At 39.7% G+C, this 21,594-nt stretch overlaps 1 protein-coding gene and 1 long non-coding RNA gene across 2 annotated transcripts in view; one reads left to right on the top strand and one right to left on the bottom strand.

The window, feature by feature from the left end:
* The window catches only part of PPP3R1 (protein phosphatase 3 regulatory subunit B, alpha), a 37,194-nt gene extending 35,975 nt beyond the window's left edge, over window positions 1–1,219 (bottom strand). The window contains exon 1 of the mRNA XM_063152287.1: window positions 986–1,219. Within this exon, the coding sequence (XP_063008357.1) occupies window positions 986–988 (3 nt within the window). The 5' untranslated portion in view covers window positions 989–1,219. The remainder of the gene's footprint in view (window positions 1–985) is intronic.
* LOC134416086 (uncharacterized) lies at window positions 331–20,553 on the top strand. The gene is made up of 2 exons (XR_010027176.1): window positions 331–589; window positions 19,947–20,553. It is a non-coding gene; the product is annotated as an uncharacterized LOC134416086 (long non-coding RNA).
* The last annotated feature ends 1,041 nt before the right edge of the window (window positions 20,554–21,594 follow it).

Raw genomic sequence — 21,594 nt, 5'->3', positions numbered from 1 at the left:
TTTAAACTACTTGTACTTCTCCAGCGGTAAAACCAAAATGTTGCCAGGTCTTCCTGCAGCCAGGGTACTGGATAATTTAGGTTAAAATAAATGTTTATTAAAAAACAGGGCGTTGATTTCTTGGCAGCGGTGAAAAGCAGCAGACACCCCTAGTGTCGACGTAAAATACTACACGACTCCATACTGTATCTCCAGGTTAATTTTACAGCAGAAAAAAGGAAATTTAAACCCGTCTTGATTGAAAAAACAAAGCGACTCTCGCGCACACACACACCTGGACACATCGCACTCCCGCAGACCCCGAGTACCCATCGTATGTGAAGTGTCAGCTTTCCACCCCAGCCCAGTTACAGCGCACATTATCCCGTCCATTGGGCTACGTGCATTACAGCTTTCCGGTCCGCATACGAACAGCTATTGCTGCTGCACCGGGGGCGGGGGGAGAACCCCGCGGAGCTGCGAAACAACCCCCGCACGGCAGCGCCGCCGAGATCGCCGGAGTTTCGCTTGGAAACGGCTTCGGGGACCGACAGTGCCTCCGAGGAACAGACGAGGCGCAGCACGGGCAATGCGAATCCCCAGACCGCGGGTAGGGTCGGGTGGGGGTGAGGTGAGAGGGTGCTGGGGAAGGGAAGGGCCGAGCCCGACTAGCGCTCCCAAGGCGCTGGAGGGAGGAGGCGGAGAGCCAGCGGGGTTCCGTGGGCGGCGGAGCAGAGCGGGGAATGCACCCGCCGCCGGGGAGAGCCGAGGAGGAAGCCCAAAGAGGCGCTCGCCCGCGGGAGGACGTGGACTGCCCGGGGGCGGGAGGAGCCGGGTCAGGGGCAGGGCAGCGCCGAGGCGGAGCGGTGGTGGGGCGGCGGCGGTGGTGGGGCGGCGGTGGTGGGGCGGCGGGGGTGGGGGACCCGGCCCGGTCTGGAATATTCCAGCGGGACGGGAGCGGGGAGGGGGGAAGAGCTAGGGAGTGGAAGCGAGGGAGGGTCCTCACCATGGCGGCGGGTGGGCGTCAGGCGTCTCCCCCGCAGATGAATCCGCCGACCCCGGCCTCGCTGTGCGTTGTCCGGCGTCGCCGCCGCCGTTGGCACTCCCAGTCCGCTCCTGATCCCGCTACCGATCCCACTCCCGTCACTGCGGCAAAGGCTCCGCTGACCCGCGCACGGAGCGAACAAGCAAGGGAGGGGGCGCGAGCGGCGCTGGCGCGGGGCGGAGGGGGTGGGGCTCTCACATCCGGGTACTCCTCTGCGCCGGGGGGCGGGGCGAGGTCATGACATCATCGGCGGGGTGGGGAGCTGGGAGCGCAAAATGGCGGTGGGCCGGTTGTGGGGTTGTCAAGGGCGGAAGTGATTTTTGGGGTCATTGAGTCCAACTGTCAGCCCGGCGCTGATACTGTAATCTCTAAACCACTAAACTACATCACCCAGCACCAAGTCCAGGCGCCTCTTAAACACCTCCAGGGTTGGTGACTCCACCGCCTCCATCGGCAGTCCATTCCAATGTCTGGCCACCAGACCAGTAAAAAATCTTTTTTCCTAGTCTCTAATCCAAATCTCCCCTGTCGCAGTTTGAGGCTGTTTTCTCAGGTCTCCTCACTGCAGGCAGGGCAGAAGAGGCCGGACTCCAGTTACTCGGAGAGAGCAATGAGGTCCCCCCTGAGCCTCCTCCAGGCTGAGCTACCCCAGGTCCCTCAGCTGCTCCTCATAAGCATGTGGGGGAAAGGGGATTTTTGGGGCTGCCCGAAGGTCCCTTTTAATAGGCCTTTTGTGTTAAATGTTAACTACAAAACACAACTCTCTCTTTTCTTTTTGCTACTAAACCAGGACTGATCAGGCTGATGGCATACACTTTTTTTTTTTCCTTTGTATGATATGACAGATGAACGTGTGATCATTTTCAGTGCTGGGTCTGGCTAAGTGTGACTCTGGGTCTGCAGTGAATGGCTTGAAATGTCTTGAAAAGGACTCCAAAGATGCAGATTTCCTGACCTGGGCAGCAGATATAAGTACAAAAATAACTTAATAAACTCAAAGTTTATTGCTGCTACAGCTACTGGTGCTAACAATTATTATCTTTGCTCGTTCAGGCCTCTGCCCAGGGAAAGGTTCCCTCAGGGAAACTGCCAGAGCTTGTCCTTGGTTGTCCTTGTTCTCCCAAACACCCTTTGCTTAGGCTGGTCTCCTTCAGCTATAAACTGTATATATATATATATATAATATGCATAATTATTTTATACATATGTATGTGTGTGTGTTTGTGTGTGTGTATGTATGTATTTTTATAAGCTTTGCTGCTTCAACTTCCTCATGTGACTTCTGTGTTCTGCAAAAGGGGAAAAAAAAATCCACAGGAGGAAGCTCTGTGCAAGGAAGCATTTGGAAGCAAGCCTTTGAGAGGTGGCTGCTCTCCCTTTGTTCTGGCTGTTATTTTCCTCAGGTTTTTAATATTGTATTGCAAGAGGCTATCAAGGCTCAAAGCTGCTTGGTAAAGAATCAGAGAGTATTTAGTGTTGGAAGGGGCCTCTAGAGATCATCTAGTCCAACCCCCATATTTAACAGATTTTTAGAGTATGGTGTTTCAGTACTGCTAATAGTTAATTTTACAAAACTAAATAAATTGTGCAGTGATGAGATAATCCTTAAAAGTCTATGCATGTATCTTTGTTTCATGCCAGCTTTGTACCCTGCATAGTCTACAAAATAAAATGACTGAGTTGAATGCAAACTCAGCTGAAGGATGTAGTCTCAGTAACTCCTTTGAGGCAAGATTTAGGGCAATGCAACCGCTTGCATAAGTAAGGCTTACCCTCCGGGAGTGATCTCTATATATTGTGAAGTTTTAAGTAGGCCAGATGACACCTTCAAAAACTTCTGTAAAGGGTAAATAAAATAGTTAATAAAGAGGGTGTGGTTCCACATTTCCTTAGGTGTTTTTGCCTTTCTCTGCTAAATGGGTTTATTTTGGAGCATCATGACACAGCATATAACACTGTAACAAATGAGGTGGTGATGAGAAAATAGTAATTGTGTATAGTTGTGTTAATACTGCCAAAGAGAAGAGTTGGTACCATGTTGATGTTTTTCAGGTGTTTGTTCCTTGGCTCTCAATAGCTAGACACTTTGCCAGGGAAATGCAAATTAATTCTGTCAAGTTCAAGGTGAATGGTGAGCTAATTCATAGGAGAAGGGAAGACTGGATTGTTGCTTTAAAACCAGGTTATTTTTTTAGGACCACAGCTGAGAGCATGAACTTTCCAGTCTAAAATGGAATATCTTCTCCCTTCAGCTCCTTCTGGAAGAGAAACTGCCTCATCACTGCTGCCCTATTAGTGGGAGTCTGAGCTGATCTAAGATTAGCAAAGATTACCTTTAGAGTGCATGGAGAAACCTGGAATCTTGAAATTAAATGCACAAATGCTAAGAGGAATGGGAATCTCCCATAGGGAGGTCTGCTCAGGGACCTACATAAACGAAGGGTGACTGTGGAGTTCAAGAATAGATCAAAAGCTGTTCTGTTCTAGAAGACTGAAGCAAAGCAGAACAATAAATGTGCAGTTCTTAGAAACTGTTCATGACTGATGCATGTTCTGTTCCCAAACTGATATGCAGCAAGGGGGAAGTTTTAGCGGGAAGAACGAAGAGTGGGTCAGGGAGATTGCACTGAAAAGCCTGGCAAAACTAACTAAGTGAAGGTGGTGGTGATGAGTGAAACTGAATGGTGGTGATTTGCACCAGCAGAAAACAAAACAAGCACTAAAACATAAGTGTAAGATGTGAGTTCATAACAAATCAGCAAAACAGGCTGGTTAGAACCTGGGCCTGGCCACAGTGGGAGGTTATACACCAAAAAATGGTCTGGTCCAGGGAAGGAATTTTCTGCCTGTTTTTATTAACAAATACAGATGGTTAGGATGTCTCTTTTTTAAGGGGAAAAAAACCTAATTGATACGATGTCTAGGGATAAAATATTCCTAGATTTCACTAAAAGCTAGCATTAAAACTGATTGGCCTCTAGCCAAAAAATAATAACTTGAGATCTCCAAGAGGAAAAGGAATTCTGATATAAAACAGTCTTGCTCCTTGCATCTCTGTCATTGCAGCTGTATCTAGCAGATGTAAATCTGGAGTAAAAAATCAACTAAATGAAATAGAAGGAAGCTAGAATTTCTATTGAATAATGTAATGAGATTAAAAGAAACAGAAATGAGTAACATAATACCTTATTTGTTACTTTTTTGAGTTCCAAGTAGACAGAGCCAAGAACTTAGGAAAATACAATTTTAATCTTGCAATGCAGTTATGTCGCTGCTAATAGTTTTGAACCTCTAGATGCAGTACAAAGAAGAACTAGTGCACTTTTAATTCCCTTCTTTTGTTTGAATGTGTCCAAGTTGCTTTTCTTTTACATCTAACTTCTAAAAGAAGTTAAAAGTGAAAGATGGTGTTTATTAGTGTGTAGGTATGAGTCTGTGGAAAACCATGACTTGCATTTGATGATTTGCATTATGGTACCTGTATTTCTGACTAATATTTTTAAAAATATTGATATGTGATTTTTTTTTTTTAGAGTAAGAGTCAGACATCGCTTTGTCATTTTTTGCTGGAAGTAAAGCTCGGCTGCAGCATAATTACAACCATTCAAACTAGGATCATAGCATCATGGAATCATTTGGATTGTAAGGGACCTTTAGGGACCATTTAGTCCAGCCAAGGGGCCACCCATGTCCACCATAAGCAGGGAAATCTTCAACTATGCCACGTTGTTTAGGGCCTGGTCCAGTCTGACCTTGAATATTCCTAGGGATGGGCCTTCCACCATCCCTCTGGGCCACCTGCTCCAGGGTCTTACCACCCTCACTGTAAAAAACATCTGTCTCCATGTAGATGGAAACTGATAAGGCTACAGATAGGTAAATATGTAAACTCTGTATCAGTTTGGGATCTTCAATGTTGTTAACCATTGTGATGTGGCTTGCACAGTGCTTGACCTAATGCCTGGAAAACAGTTTCTGTGCTGCTGCTTATATGTGTGAGCTCTAGCTCATTTCATAGCATGTTTCTTTGAAAGTGCTGTTTGTGATGCTATGTCTCAAGTTTTTGAGGATTTTTTTAATATCATGTGTCTTTGATGTCCTGAGCATATTTTTCTTTGTCTTGCCTTGCGCTACTCTTCATATAAAAATTCCCGACTCACAAACTTTGCTGGATGCAATTTGTCAGCATTCCCCTCTCTGTTATCCCAGGGTTAGGGCTGCCACCTAATTAAATAATCTTCTGTCCTGACCCTTAACAGGCTGTAAGCAGCTTTCCCAGCAAGGCAGGTAAACTCTTGGGACTGAGTGCAATAAAGCTTGAAATACAGTATTTTAAAGCATGTTTGTGTGTTTGTATGTAGTAGTGTTTTATAAAAATCAATAATCTCTTGTTCTTCTGTAGTTCTGTAAAAGGAAGAAAGAAAAGCAATTTATGAACTGGCTTTGAGAGAAAGTGCTTTCAGTTACTGTGGGTGAGGGAGGATGTACTTTATCAGCAAAAGAGGAAGCCTTTTCAGATAGAAATGAAAACTCTTTTCTCAGCATGTTTGAATTGCCCTATTAGTGCAGGTCCTGATCTGTAAAACGAATGCACCATATTGATTTTTCATTTCAATTGCAATAAACCAATAATAAGCACTTCTAAAGATACAAAACCGACTAGAACTGACAAATGGTTGGATAATGTGCCTGTCATTGATCTTTCTTACTCCTACATCTGTCTTTTCAGGTGAAAGAAATCGAAGGGAACCTATCCTTATTTTCTGGCACATTTGTGAGAGCATGTATAAAGTACCAAGACTTGGGAGGAAAGGGAGATGATATTTTTCAGATTCAGTAAGGCACAGCTGAAAAAACTATCTAATGAAAGACCAGAATAATGCTGTGGGGCACAGAAGCTTGTGAAGCTGTAGGTCATAGGGTGAATTTTAGTTACCCATTGGTTTATTTTGTGTCACTGTGGGATGCTGGATTTCAAATTGCTAGAAGGGATGGAGATGTATGGTTGTCTCTTGCATATGTGCATTTACTGAAACAGCGCTTGTTAATGCTTCTGATCTGTGGATCTTGCTGCCCTAGATGCTGTGAATTAAATCACCTGGTAGTAGGATTATTTGTTTTCAACTTTTGTTTGTCATTAACATGAATGGGCTGACTGCTCAAAGACCTTGCAACAAATAGAAGCAAGTGCTGGAGTAGTGTTTGATTTTTTTTTTCACTCATGTGCTTGTTTACAACCTTTGCAAAGTCTTACTTATTTTGCTTAATTCTGCTAGAGATTTATGTGTGTCAGTCTGACTTGTGAAGTTCTTACCTTCCTGCAGTAACTCACAAAGGCTGTAGAGACTGGCTGGCACAGATTGTTAGTGAGCTATTAATGTATGTAACTCCAATATTGCAGAAACAATATCTTGAATTACTGTTTTATCACTGGTCATGTATTGGCTGACTGGTTCAGGTTTGGGCCAGTGCAAATTCTGAAGGTGTTGACTCAGGCAGTAAACTAGACCAATGATGTAATGGTAAAACAACAATCTGAACTGAAGCTATGCCAAAAGGTCTTTGTTCATTGTCTTTCTTGTAGCAAAGAGAAAACTAGGGAACTGCTTTGTTGCTGATCCTCTAACAGTTTGAGTTGGGGACAAATTTTGAATACCTGTTAGTAACCTGACACTTTCAAAACTAATCAGCATACATATTTTCCTGTGGAGGACCTTTTAGCATATCGGTATGTGTTGTAAGAAGTTAGTTAGTTAGTGCTAGGTTCTGTGTCTATGATCCTCTTTTTGTTGTCATGGAGGACAAAACCAATGGCATTAACAAATGCTGTCTGTGGTGTGATATGTTAAGTTGCATCTAGCTCAGTTGAGCATTTATTCTACAGCTTGTACTGCCATGATCTTTTTGCTCATGTAATCTGTTTTCGTTTGCAGTGCTGTCAGCAGTATGAAAAATTAAGTAGCATGTTAGAGTTTTCAAGGAAAATGTGATGCAGCATGATCACATATATTAATGTAAATGTTCAGAGCCCTTTAGCTGAGGCAATGAGACCACACTAAGAGTCACTTGTGTGTGGAATTCTCTGCTTAGGGTTGCTGTTCCATGCAGAGGCTCTTGGAAGTGCAGATTGAGGACTGTGTCATTTGCCAATGACCCTCTATGCCAATAAGATATGTTTGCCACAGGATGGGATTTTTTTCTTTCCCAGGGAATTCAGAAGGTGATATTCTTTTCTCAAGGTGCAAAGCACCTGGCCTATCAACTGTGCCTGTCTGTCAGTGTTTGGATTAACATTGGAGACCACCTTTTTCTTTTAATGGTAGTATTCAGGTATTTTGCACCTGCAGCACAGCACTAGAAAATCCCCTCAGCTCTTTAGTGGTGTGTGGAAATTTCCATAGAAAGTGAAATTGCACTCAAGCTGCTGGATGGGACTTCTGTGTTTTGTTCACATAAAGCAGGTTTGGGTCCTGAATCCCAAGCATTTAGACTTCCTAGGCTTTATGCTTGCTCTTTGTGCTTGTAACATGGTATAGTTAACCTAAGGAACCATAAATAGGTTTAGCTTCCTGGCACCCTCTTCCTTCTTAGAGGTAAGTAATAGACTGCAGGTAACAGACTGCAACATTTTTGCAACGTGTGTGTGTCACCAAAGCTACTGGGAGCTCTTGCTTTGCACTGAAGTTAAAGAATCTATTAAAGGAATTAAAAATTGGCAGGACTTGCTGTTAATCTCTGTTAATCTGCAGATTTTGAGTGATTTAAGTCTTTGTGCCTTCATCTCACAGAAGACTTCTAATTAAAAGGGGCACTTGCCAGGGATGGTGTGCAGCTTGTTACCCTGGAATGGTGTTAAGTCATGGTGCTGCTGCCTCCTACTTATTTGGCAAAGTACCATCAAGTTTCTGGTGTGGAATTGATTTATAACTTCAATCGATTTAATATCAGCTTCTGATCCATCCTGCTGTTTCTGAACTCTCCCATAAGAAAAAAATAGAGATTTTCCTTTCCTGAAAGGACCTGCAATGTTTCTGGAGGAGATTTCAAAAGTCAGAATAAAGACATTTTCTCTTATTTTCCTATCAAAATTCCCTCCAGTTTTGTCTGTCTGCAGACAAAATGTATGCATAATGACAGTGAGGTTCCTAAATAAATACCATGAATTTTTGGATGTCTTAGTCATACAGTGCTATTTTTCTTTCCTCTGTCAATAGAGAAGAATACTGCTCTCTGAAAATTGTGCATTTTATTTTGCAGCCTGCTTTGCAGGCTGAAAACAATTTCAGATTTTGTACTGTAAAGTACCACCACTGGAATTTTGCTGAAGGCCAAACAATTTTCCACTGGATGATAATACCCTTAAATGTACTGTCCTTAGTTTATGCAGCATATATTATACAAGAAGAGATACTCCAGGCTGTCCTCAATATGAAATCTAGTTTCAAAAAACCCACTTCTGTAAGCCTTGTCTGTGGCAGGAACAATAAGACCAGTAATGATTCTAATGCTTTTCAGCTAGTGGGGAATGCAATGGAACATTTTGGATGTTCCATGACCTTGGATCATGTATTTATGCATAAATAACTTAAAAGACGTTTAAGAGAACAATGCCAGAAAAAAAAAAAGATAGTGCAGATTTAGTTATTAGGATAGTACTAATGAGATGAGACTGTGTTGGAAAAATGGTATTATCTTTTAAAGAACTTCAGGTTTGTCTTTTCCCATTCAGTTGAAATTGTCATACGACTCCTTCTGCAGATTTAGGAACAGCTGGTAAATTTGCAAAGGAGAGTTAATGCCCAGGAAAGGAAGATTTAGACTTAAACCTCACAGTGCCATGAGACCTTTGTACTGCATGTAAATCTTGGTATTAAAAAAAAATATGGAAACTTGTTCGATGTTGTAATAAGCATGTTACTAATGCTATGACTCCATGGGTTAGAACTGAAAATATTTACTGAAGTGTATCCAGTTCTGCTGGACCCCGAGACCCAGTGTTCCCAGAGTAAGCACAGCCTGTGGATGAGGCACTTACTGCCGTTCTGACAAACCTCAGTGGAATTGCAGTCAGTGTATTTTTCCTGTTATAGCTCACACCAATTTTGGACTAGAAGAAACAGCACTGTAGTGGCTTTTTGGTCAACATAATTTGCAGTTTTCTCGCTGACTTGTGCTCACAGGAGTATTTTGCTACCTCCTCAGAGCTAAAAGTGTAGGATGTGTCTGGGAAATGTTTATGTTGTGTCCCTCTTGCAAATAGAAACCATTCTGAGCAACACCATCATGGCACAGTGAGGCAACATGCTACTTCCTGATTCTGACATCTGTAGCAAAGAATAAACACAGGTTATCAATACTCTCTTGTGCTGCTGGATATGATCTCTCCAGCTCTAGCAGTAGTTAAACCAAGACCTCAGGAGCAGGCAGCTGAAAGCTTTCATTCTCTGTGTCTGCATCTTGTAATCATACTCTGGGATGTAAGGGACTAATTAATGCCTGAATACCAGGGAATACATACCCAGTCTTTTGCTAATCCAAATGCAGCAGCAGCTAGCATTGGATTTAGCCTAAGGTCAGGGAAAAGAGAAGGGATGCTGTTAGGGTGAAGGAGTAATCTGTAATCCTCTTGGTGCTGGTACCCAATCTGCCTCTCCTGAACAGGTCAGTCTAGATGGGTAGCACACCAGGTATGCCCACATCTGGTACAGTGAGAGAATTTCTCTGGTGTGTATGAAGGATTCCACTTTTTCTCACACTTGTAAATGAAGATCTGCATTTAATGTTGAACAACCTGCAGCCCTTCTTGTGTGGGCTGTTAGCTTTAAGCACTGCTGTTCTGAGTGCAATAAATAGAGCATATTTTAGATTAATTCTACAGAGAAATAAATTTCAGTATAACCTGGTTTTCAACACTCAAAAACCTTTGGGTATACCCTAAAGCTGTTGCAAACCCTGGGAGGTAAGAGCCTTTGAAATAGCTTTGTGGAGTAAGCAGTGTTTTAAAAACAAAACAAACACATCCATCATTGAAGCAGTTAGGATTCCCCCTCTAAGAGTATATCTTGTTTTTACAGTGTTCAATTATGTATCTAGTTTGTATAATCATTAAGAACTTGCCTCACAGTGTAAATCCTTTGGTTTTTCAGTAACAGACAGCACACATCTTACGGCTCAAATGGTTAATTTGTTAGTGATGATGGTTCTTTATCTTGTTCTGAACATGTGGGTGGTCATTCTGACTGAATGCATACACATATAGATGTATGTTGTAGGATAAGATGAAAGTTGACAGTACTCAGTTCTTGGCATCACAGTAGCCAGTTTAAGTGTTTGCTCAAGATCTACATTCATAGTAGCCAGCTTTGAGGGTTCACCTTTGTATCTCATGACAGTTTTGGGATATTTCTATTTTGAGAGAGTTTGCATTGAGGTGACTCTGCAGATAACTTCCAGTTAAGATATAAAACCAGTTTCCCAGGAATTTCAGTGGCAGTGAGTATAGTTTCACTGAGCAGTGAGGCTGAGCTGGAAGCATGCTGCATCCCCGAGGAGACCAGTGAAAAGCTGTTGCTGTGGGCAGCCTCTCTTGCTCAGTCCCTTAGAGCTAGTGCATAGGCTCCACAACATCCTTAATTGTCCCTAGGCGGTGTGTGGTCTTGTTTGTGAATCACACCTTGATCAATGGTGTCCTCAACTGTAGTAAAGTGCTCTGGTCTGCTGCTGTTGTGCTGAAGACCAGAGATCAGGTGCCAGACACTGTTATCTGCACAAGGTTTAGCTTCCACCCTGTTATTTCTCTTCTGGTTTATGGGATCACTAAGCACTTGAGTATTAAGTTTCTTGTGGAGCTTGGGATGCCAAATCTTGGTCATGACCATAGTGATTTTTTGCTACAACTATAAACAAATCCATTAGTTAAACATCAGTGAAGTTGGTAAGTGTTCTAGTGCACATGCTCTTTTGGATGTCATTTTGGGAACACCTCCACTAATATTCAGTTTACACCAGTGAGCTGAAATAGAGGATTTTTAACCGATTTGTCATTCATTGTCTATGCGACCTTACACAGTATCTCAGATGGATGTGTAGACTTTAGGCCCTCTTTTTAAATGTCCTTTTTGAAATGCAATAGGTGGAGGATTCAGAAATTCTCATACAAATGCATAGTGTATTTATATGTGCACTGTTATTTACATAGTATAATCTATATTTAACTTACTGAAAAGTACATGATATTAAAATATGGTAAATTCAACCTTGCTTGGTATGTCCAGCCTAAATACTTTTTTGTAGAGGAAAAATGGAAAGAACAAAAGGATTCTTAAGACTTATAAAAGTTTCAAAATGCAATGTCATCAGTCTTAGCTAAACTTCTGTATCTGATTAGAAAAAATAAACAGACCAGCTCACTAATGATATTTCAGGTCACTCTTTACTGTCTTTACTTTTTCATGTTTAAATGAAAACAGGATCCTTAAGACTGTGTGCCACAGAAGTTGGAAACAACTCGAAATAATAAAGGTATTGATAAAAGAACCCCCACTTTGAAATTGCTTTGCTGCATAATAGTCAATTTATCTGGCTATTTATCTGGCACAACCAACAGCTCTAGTGTCTGTGTTTGGGGATGTCTGGTTCCTTGCTGTGGATTATCTTGTAAATGTAAATTAATGTTTTGTGAATTAATAATAACACATCTTCTTAATGATAAAAGAACATTTAGTTTGACTTAATTATCTAGTTACTGCCTTTTGCAATAACACACTGCTTCCTGCAGCTAAACACTCAATTGAAAAAAAGATCGCTTATATAAATATGTAACTGTTTATCACTTAGAACTCTCTTGATGCTAAAGCTGTAAACGTTGGTGTTTGAGGGGGTATTTTAAAATTTGGGCGGTTTCTGAAGAGATAATCAGATTCTAAGCTGAGTTTCTTCCCTCAAATACCTGCATTGTCTTCAGTAATACATTTGCATGCAAACTGGAGGAAGGCATTTGGCCTATTCTTAGAGCAAGTCAAAATTATGTTCTCCTTCTTCATGATCAGCTGTACATCTTCCCTTTATATCTTGTGTGTCAACAAGTGCAGGGCACTGAAGAAGTTCTTTGCCTTGGAGGAACTTACAGCCTACATGTAAATGAGAACTAAATGTTATTCTATGAATTTATTAGGGTTAGGAACTCACTATTCCTTACCGGTAGGTTGTAGTGCGTGGGTAGATAGCAGGTGTGTGTATTGGCTCCTGCCATGCTGCAGGAGAAAGGAATATACCATTGGTTTTGCCCTCCTTATTGGGAGTTTTCCACATATGATCTGCTTGTATGAACCTGCACAGGTGTGCTTCCTAACTCAGTTCTTAAAATTTTATCCCTCTTAGCATAAGACTTCATGTAGTTGAAGTTTTTCTAAAGTTAATATATCAAGCAGTTGGGCTGGGGAGAGAATACACATGCAGTTATGTTGGCAGACTGGAAAATGAGTAAAAATTTCTGTAAAAGAAAAGAGCTGTATTAGGTGCTAGAGCTGTATTAGGGACTAGAAGCTTCTTTAGTTGCCCACTGTCACCAAAACCCCATCTCTAACCACTAATCAGTCGTTGATGCCCATTGGGTGGATAAAGGTTGATTTCATTATCACAGTTGAGACAAGGGCTGGATCTGGGTCAGGCTGAGAGAGGAGTGTAGTGTGAGTGGATAGGCGAGAGCTGGCAACAGTTCCCCTAGTGGGAAGAAAGAGACAGCTCACCAGCTGGCAATATTTCCACTGCATTTTGTCAATTGTTTGTTTTTCTTTGGGGAAGAACTCTGTGTTTGGTTAAGTTTTGTTGTTATTTTTTTGTAGTTATTGATCCTAGGAAATCATATTGTCTATTCTGAACTTAGTATTCCTTAAATTTAAGGCCATTTTATATCCTAAGTAATATGATTAGTGTTCACATTTTAGGACTGTATTTTCTTAATCAAAAAAACCCCTCAAGTTACACATAAATATTTTGGCAAAGGGTTCTCCAAAACCATGAGCAGAATATTCATCTGTGTGGCAGATGGTTCTACAGTAATTGCTGATTCATAGTCTTTTGAAAAAGGAAATAATCTACTCATGATTTTATGGACTAAGCATTTTGACTAAATGAACTTGTTTATATCAGCATATGGCTTTTGCAGTAAGCTTAGAGTTAGAAAATACTGCTTATATTTTACAAGTAGGATTGACTTAAATTAGTGATTGCATGGATGAAAAGGATTCATACATTAGTTTTTCATTCAGTAAGTATTTTTTAGGTTTTGTTAAGCAAGAAGATAGTTTTATTATTCATTGCTGTTTTTCTTAAGCAAAACCCTAAAATGTTTGAAACCAAACATTAGCTTATTTTGTAGGGCATTTACAGTGTAGTTTTTCAGAAGAAATGGATTTCTCATAGACTAATTTTTATCTTTTTTTTGTAATTCTTATTATAGATGTAAATTTTCATTAGCTTGTGGATGAATAGTAGTGATTCTTAAGCTTTAAAATTTTAATTTGTTTTTATATCTATTTAATTTTAAAAATATGAGTAGCTGCCTGTGAGAAGGACGACTGCTTTCTTGAAGGGATAATTTAACTAATTATGTATAAACATTTATTCCATGCTTGTCACCATAGTAACTGAGGCCTCAAGTCAATGTGCTTTGCTGAGCAGGGTTGCAAATGCTGTAGTGAGCCAAGGCTTGAACTTCTGTGTGACAATAGAGTTTCACGTTTCATTGAGGCACAGCTAATCCCTGTTACACCTTTTTGACCTTGTGCCATTATTTGTATTCCCAGGGCTGCAAGCATGATAGAAACCTGGGAGTTAATGTGTCTGAAAATTAACCTCCCTGAAAATTAGTGTGCAGCAAATCATCCTTCTGCTCTGCTCAAGCATGTGATTGTATGGCCACTAGTAAGGCACTGGGGAGAGTCAGGAACATGTGATTGTGATAAGTATGGAGAGACAGCTACAAATTAAGCTGATTACAAAGCTGCTCTGGAAGCCACTTGTTTAGGGCCTGACTATGCTGTAGCTGAATTTGTTGAAAAATTGTTGAGTTAGGAGTTAAGCCAGTTTAAATGAGGAAATTATCTAACTGATATTAATTTGAAATGCTTTTTGTGACTTTGGAAGTATATCCCTGAGCCAAGTATCTACTTGGTGCTGTTTTGAGAATGGAAGATGCTGTCAGGATTGACTTTTGATGTCTCTTCCATATGCTGACCTCTGACAGCTGGCCGCAGAATTTCATAAGAATGTTCACTTCAGAGATTCTGTTGCAATTAACTTAATTGCATCTCTTTATTTTCATCTTCTTTTCATATGTACTAGACAATTGCTGTCAGAGAAACCTCATCTTTTTACTTCAGTTTTCATTTTAACAGCAGCAAGGGTAGTACTAGCTATTTCTGTAGCCTGTTTGTAAGTAAATCTCATACATATTCATGCTTCTGATGCTCCCTCCATCTTATAAAACACAGCCATGTGTTTTATAACTACAAAGCTTTAGAAACTCAGACTTTAAAACTCAGAAAGACTTTAAAACATTTATCCTAAAAACTTGATGAAGGCTTTTAATTTTTATCTGTTACATTAACGAGGCCATCACTTTCAGCCTTAAAAATTACACTGCCATTGTATTTTTCCAGTGCACTTTAGATCATCACTTCACCATCCAAGGTCCTGATCCCATGGAGACTTGCACACTTGTTTAATAATGCATCTTTCAAACAATACTACTGATTTATTACTCTTCATTTACTATTACCTGATTTGGAGACAATCAGATACTGGGGCATCAGCATTAATTCTGCAGTATTTGTAAACCGAGAAATGATTTGCAGGTGTAGCACAGCACAGCAGTTAAGCACACTTGCAAACTGCAGTGTGAAGGTGATATTGTATAGCCATTTATAGCCTGAATTTTTAAGAGCTGTAACTCTGCTTTTGGCTTGGCTAACTTCCATGGCTGTTGTAGATTATATTTGCAATCAAGTTGTTGCCAAACTTCCACTCTGTGTTGGGGTCATGTTTACTACTGCGCAGCTGCATAGTGAAGAGTTGCAGTAAAAACAAAATAAACTTCAGACTATTTGAGGAGCAGCTCTCTATGGGACTGGAGAGCAAGTGGATGTTGGGCAAAAGCTCAAATTGACTGCAGACCAAAGCCAAATATTTTTGGCAGCATTTAAATTTTACTGTTTCATTATAGCTGACGTGTTCTTGACTGCAGCTCTAATAAAAACAACTTGTGCATGTTCTGAGTACTGTTTAAAATGAGCATAGATGTAAGAAAACTCGAGTCTGCTGCTCTCCATATGTGGTGTTGGAATGGTGCAAGGTTTTCATCTGTTAGCCAGAGTAAGGAGCCTCCTAAAACCCCCATGCACATTAAATTTCTGGCACAGCTCATGAGAAGAGTGCTGTTGGAACTCTTGAGGACCTGGCTAAAGGCTAAATGTGGTCCTCTCAGATGAGGCTTAAGGTATACTTCAAATGAACTGCAATGGAGCTTTCATTATGATTTAGCTGCTTGGGATAAGACACCCACACCTATATCCCCCTTTTTTTTTGTTTTAAATTTGTGTAGATAGATGCATTTTTGCTGGTGTGAATGCCAGTAACTCTTTGAGCTTAAAAACCCCCAAACCCAAAAACCATGGGTGGAGAAGGGCTATTACTGCCACTGACATTTTGACAAGCTGTTTCTAGCTAGCTTGAAGTAATGAGGTATATGCAGTGATGGTCATCTGCATTTTACAAGCAAAATTCTCCAAAATACTACATTTTCTGTGTGAAAACAGACTACAGAGCAGAGAAGGATTTTTGTATTACATGTATTCCTTACATGAGGAAAGAGATAGGTTTATATCTTTTCTTAAACACCAAAAATCCATAGAAGACCAACACCTTATTGTCCCACTTGTATAAAAGCTTCAGCTGGAATTCTCAACTCTTTAAAGACTGGTCAATCAAATACAGAATATTAGCATGCAGGAAACCGAATTTCTTTATTTCTGGTACTCTAAACATTTTTTTTTCTTTTTCTGAAAAGTTGATTTTGAAGCTGGTATTTGGGGATATGATCATAGTAGCTTTGTGAGGTATTGCAAATACACGTGCAAAAGTTCACAGAACACTGTTAGAATTGGAGATGTAATTGAGTTTTGGCCTGACTCAGTATGGGTTATGTGCTGCCAAATCTCAGTGAACCTGGGTGGGGTCTGAAAATTTTTTCTCATACCTGGAGTCAGTTCTTTTTTCTACTGTCAATTTTTGCTGATCTATTTTTGTTTTAGTATTATTTCTCTTTATAGACATGATGACAACTAATTGAAATAATTCTTATTCTTATTGCAATGAGTTTACTCTGTCTGAACACCAGGTGCCCTCCAAAATTCTATTTACAACCCTCCTCAGCTGGACAGAGGAGAGAAAAATATAACCAGAGGCTCATGGATTATAAGGATAAGGACAGAAAGAGATCACTCACCAGTTACTGCCATGGGGGAAAAGACTCAACTTGGGGAAAGCAATTTAATTTATTAGCAATTGAATCAGAGTAGGATGATGAGAAATAAAAAATGTTAAAACACCTTCCCAACACACACTCCCTTTTCCCAGGCTTAACTTTTCTCACAAACTCCCAAGATGCAGGCAGTTTTGCAGTCTCCTGCTCTTATTTGCTGTACTCAGTAGTATTGAAAGTATGAACACTTTTGTGTCCATTCTATTTCAGATACAAATGACTCAGACATGGCAGTGCATCACATAGACTGTTATAAGTCTCTTTTACCAGACAGGACAAATACCTTAAGGAAAGCCATTTTGGATTGTAAAACTCTTAAAATTATTTCATGAATTCGGTAAAGCTGAATGTATGTTGCAATAACATCCAGGGATCATACGAGTATTTCATTTTCCATGGAAGTGAGCTTCCAAAACAATGTTTTTATTTTTCTTCTGAGATGGAGGCACTGTAGTTGCCCAAGTTCAGGTTTCAACTTCAAACAAAAATCTAACTGAAGCAGAAGAGTCCTCACATCCATTCTGTTTTTCTGTGCTTGCTTCTTGTATTTGTTTTGCCATGTACTCGTGTCCTCTGTAGACTGTGGTTCAACTCTCCAGTCAAAATCCTGATATGCCTCCCATGCAAGAGTAGCACAAAAAGGAACCATACTGGGATGAAATATCTGGGACACATTAATGTTCAGGTTTAAGTAGATGTGTAGATTAGGAAGGAATGTACCCTACAGTTTATTTTCACTAATTTGGAATAAGAAAGGGTTGAGAGCCAAATGATTATTTTAACCCTTCATCTTGTTAGAAAGTAATACTTTGAAGGGAAAAAGAATCACACTTGATGTATATCACTTATGTCTGTGAGCCATAGTAACTTTACAGATATGATAGAGGTAAGTAGTTTATATAATTTACTTAGTTATACACAGTCTTACTTATTAAATACTACTTACAGAGCTCTTCAAATCAAAACAGGTTTTCGTAGAAAAAAGTTTTGTCACAAAATTTCTATCTTCTAGATCAAACAAATTAAGCATCCCAAAATTCCAGCTGACTCTTTGTGTGTATATATATTTCATTTTCATTTGATCTGCTTGAAAATGAAAAAGTTTTTTGGTTAAGGTTTGTGTTGGCATGTGTTTTTCCAGTCTGTATTTGAAAAGTAATTTTTGAAGAATCTTTCATATCAGGTAATGCTTTAAATAGCAAGAGACAATTTTCCTTTTTCAGAATGCTCCAAATTTTTCCTGTTTCTTACAGCTTCTAATATTCTTTTTTTCTTTCAAGCCAAGTAAAGCAGTTAGATGCTTAGCAACTCTGAAATTCAAACTATATATCTGGGTATCTAATTTTGGTTAAAACAGTGTGGATCACTTTATAATATTGGAATTTAAGTGAAACCAAGTAATTCTTGTTTCCCAGACAAGTTCTAATTAGCTACCTTATGCTCTGTCCTTTGCCTTTTTATCTTTGAGTAGACTCTAGCATTTTGTGTTTCTCAGTTACAGTTTCAAGTTGTAAGAAAATGACCGTTTTCAGAATTTTTAAAAGCTTCATAATTTCTTTTCACATGCAGGGAAAAACAACAACAACAACAACAACAACAATAAAACCCCAAACAATCAAAAACCCCAACTTAAAGAAAGAAAACAGAAGTCATAGAATGAATGTAATTATTGCCATTAAGTGACTACAAGTCCCACTGGACAATTTGATGTCAAGTTCACTTCAAGTCCTTGCAGTCCCAGTAAGTCAAGTGAGTGCTGATACACAGTGTTCCTCAGCAAAGATTTTACTGGACCTAAGAAGATTTTCCAAAATGTATCTTTCAAAATGTATCACTGAGGATGCTTTTTAATCTACTTTCTATGTCCAAGCTTTATCTGTATTCACCCTGAGCTTTGTAAAGACTCTTCAGACATTTAATTGTATGGAACATCAGCAACAGATGTAATTACAATGACAAAAAAAGGGACAGCTAAGGTGGCTTTACACAGCTGTCCCATTTCCCTCTGGGACTTATTAATGTTAAACAAACAAGATTCTGGTTGCCTTTTCAAACTATGCTATCTGGCCTGTATTGTTTCATTATTATTATTTGGTTTTTAGATTTACATTTACCGTATAGCATGATAATTTTGCAGGGTTAATTACTGGTGAATAAGAAGAGTTTTGCTCAGAAAAATTACCTCAAGCACAGAGTGTGAACTGATGTGATCTGTAGATTGCAGATATTTTAGATAAAGCTTTGATTAATGAAAATTTAACATTACAAAGTTATCAGTCAGAGCTGGCTTTTCTGACTTGATGTTTAGCCTTCTGTGGAGCTGACCACAGCTTGCAGCTGAATCTGTTTTTACTAGGTGTTGATTATGTGTAAGCCAAAACACAGTCTGCATGATTATATCATAGTTGGCTATGAAATGGTAGCAAGCATTTGAAGACAAGGAAGATTTGTAATATTGTTTTTCACTTAAGACTTTAATAGGAGGAAGGAGTTCTGAGCAGCATGGAATACCTTTGGAACAGAAGTTGTATTTTGTCTAATCCTTTCTACCTCATTTTGCTCCACAGGGCCTTGATCTGGGATTAGATCTGTGTGTATAGATCTATGTATATACAGCAATTGCTTATTCAGGGCAGAATGGTTTCTTGAAGTTCCTGCAAACCTGGAAACAGGGTGGGTAGGGTGTCTCTAGTTCTCTGAGTGTGCAAACGCCTAGTACAATCTTCAACACTGAAAATGATGCCCAGACTTATTACGTATCACATATGTTTCCCCTGATATTTTGAAGTTTGATCCTACAAGAGACCTCAAGGACTCCTTGTCCCCTTTGTGTACTTGTGTTATTCCCACTGTCAATGATGGCAGTTAGCTATACACATCAGGAGGATTTACCCATTGGACTAAAGTTAGCAGGGAATATGAAATTCTCTCTTCTCTAAAACTGGACAGTTTAAGCATCACTCTTCTCTGCATTTTGTGATTTTTTTTTGCTAAGGAAACAGTTGTGGAAGTAGCAGCTGGGAAATGTGATGATAGCACAGTGTTACCTTGATGGAAATTGCAGCTCAGAGCTGTTTTTCTGGAAAAAGTAGCCATTAAGGTTGACCCCAGAAAAAGCTGACTGTCACTTACTGGCTTCATAAATAGTGGACCAAAGAGAGGATTCCTTCTTTTTGTGTTATATAAGATATATTTTCAAATATTCAAATATTATTTTCAGTGATATGAAATATTATTTTTCAGGTTTTTCCACTAAGTAGTTGCATTAGGGGATAGTAATAGTGTGATATAAACAAGGGTGCAAGAAGGGTTTAGTTTATAAATGTTTAATCTTTCGTTTTGTGGGGTTTTTGTTTGTTTGTTTGTTTTTTTCTTTTCCAGTTTTTGAATCTTCTTTGGTAATCCTCTGTGGAAGCTGTCAGGCGTGGGGCACTCCAGCTTGTTTAGAGCTCCTACGCATTTCCAAATTGAGAGCTGCGACAGACCGTCATCTTAAGAAGAGAAAAGCTCCCTCCTGTGGAAGACATGAACCTCTGCTGTGACATGGAGCAACCATAAGGGCATCAGACCGTGATTTTAAATTAGCAGGAAAAAAGGTTACAAGCACTGTGGAACTTTGCAAATATTGGAATGAAAAACCCTGCTCCCTGTTATTTTTTTTCTCAAAGTAATTTTTTCATCTTTTGTATGATTTATAATTGAGATACGGTTTTAGAAATAACTGCTGTAAGTAAAACTGGATCATTTAAATACTATAATGTGGCCACAATGGACTCTTTAATGTTAAAGGAATCTAAAGCAGCTGGTATTTTTTCAGATTTTGCTTTCTGTAGCTCTTTGCTGAAAAACCATAGTATTTTGGACATTTCTGTCAATTTGAGTTTGTAGAGCTTACTTGTAAAACATTTGTTTCCTTTTTCCTTTTTTAAAAAAAGTTTGATAATCTGTATATCTCAATGATCTGTATTAAAATGATTTTGCATCTTGCTGTGATTGGTGGTCCTTGGTAGAAGGTTCTGCTGAGCTCAAAGCCCTGTGTGATTTGGAAAAGAAAATTGCATAGAAGGCATAAAGATGAAATTGTGATGGAGGGGCTGGAAGTAGAACTTGATATAAAATTCCTGCTAGAAACAGTATTTTTACCTTTGAGCTGAATATGATTCATGCTTATGATCTGAAGGTAGAAGGCTCTAGCTCATTAGCACATTAATAAAACCTTGAGGCATTTACTTCCATAAATGCTAATGTTATTCCCCTGAGAATGAAGCACTTTTGGGGAGGGGGAGATGGATCTTTAGTATTCTAATGGAGTTTTAATTTTACCAATTCCAATTCATTGCCAGCTAGAGCAGACTGAGACAGCACCGAGTGCTCTGACCCACTGCAAAAAACTGTTGTGTTGAGATTGGGTATTGGGATCCTGTCCATTGGCCAAATAGTAAATTGTCATCTTGTTCAGAGAGAGCTGGGTTCTACCTTGTGCCACACAGTAGCTTAAGTTTGGTTACAAAAGCATGGGATTAGCAATGGCATGTAATGGTGAAGTGAGATTTAGTTCTGTCTTTAGAAATGTTATGGTGTACCTTCTTATTTTGATAGTTTGGAGACATCTTTGAAGTAGGGAATGGTTGCTGTGTTAAGGTAGTATTATCTTTAATTATGAGAACTGTTAAGATGTTATAGTTTGGGTGAGCAGTCTTAATGATTGTGCTTTCAAAGAAATGCAAGCTCCCGAACTTGTGAGCAAGCAGAAATTCTCGTGAGGCTGCATATAACAAAGGCTCAAGTCAGAGTCATGAGAGTTGTTGGCAGAAGTGCCTTATCAGTGAGGTTCGGTGCTGTGTGAGCTCCCTTGGATCTCTCTGATCTCCTTCTGGACCACAGAGCACTCGCTGGCTGCTGCTCTTCAGGTTTGGATTAAAGAAAATCAGCAATAGCAAAGGGGAGGCCCTCTCACATAGAAGTACTTGCACTGGGTTCTGCAAGGCTGGAGTGTTTGTGTGGGAGGGGAAGTGGTCTGTGCAGCTCA

Source organism: Melospiza melodia, chromosome 3 (genome assembly GCF_035770615.1).
Source record: "Melospiza melodia melodia isolate bMelMel2 chromosome 3, bMelMel2.pri, whole genome shotgun sequence".
NCBI lineage: Eukaryota > Metazoa > Chordata > Aves > Passeriformes > Passerellidae > Melospiza > Melospiza melodia.
The sequence above is the reverse complement of the archived record's forward strand: the minus strand, read 5'-3'. Positions and strand labels throughout refer to the sequence as shown.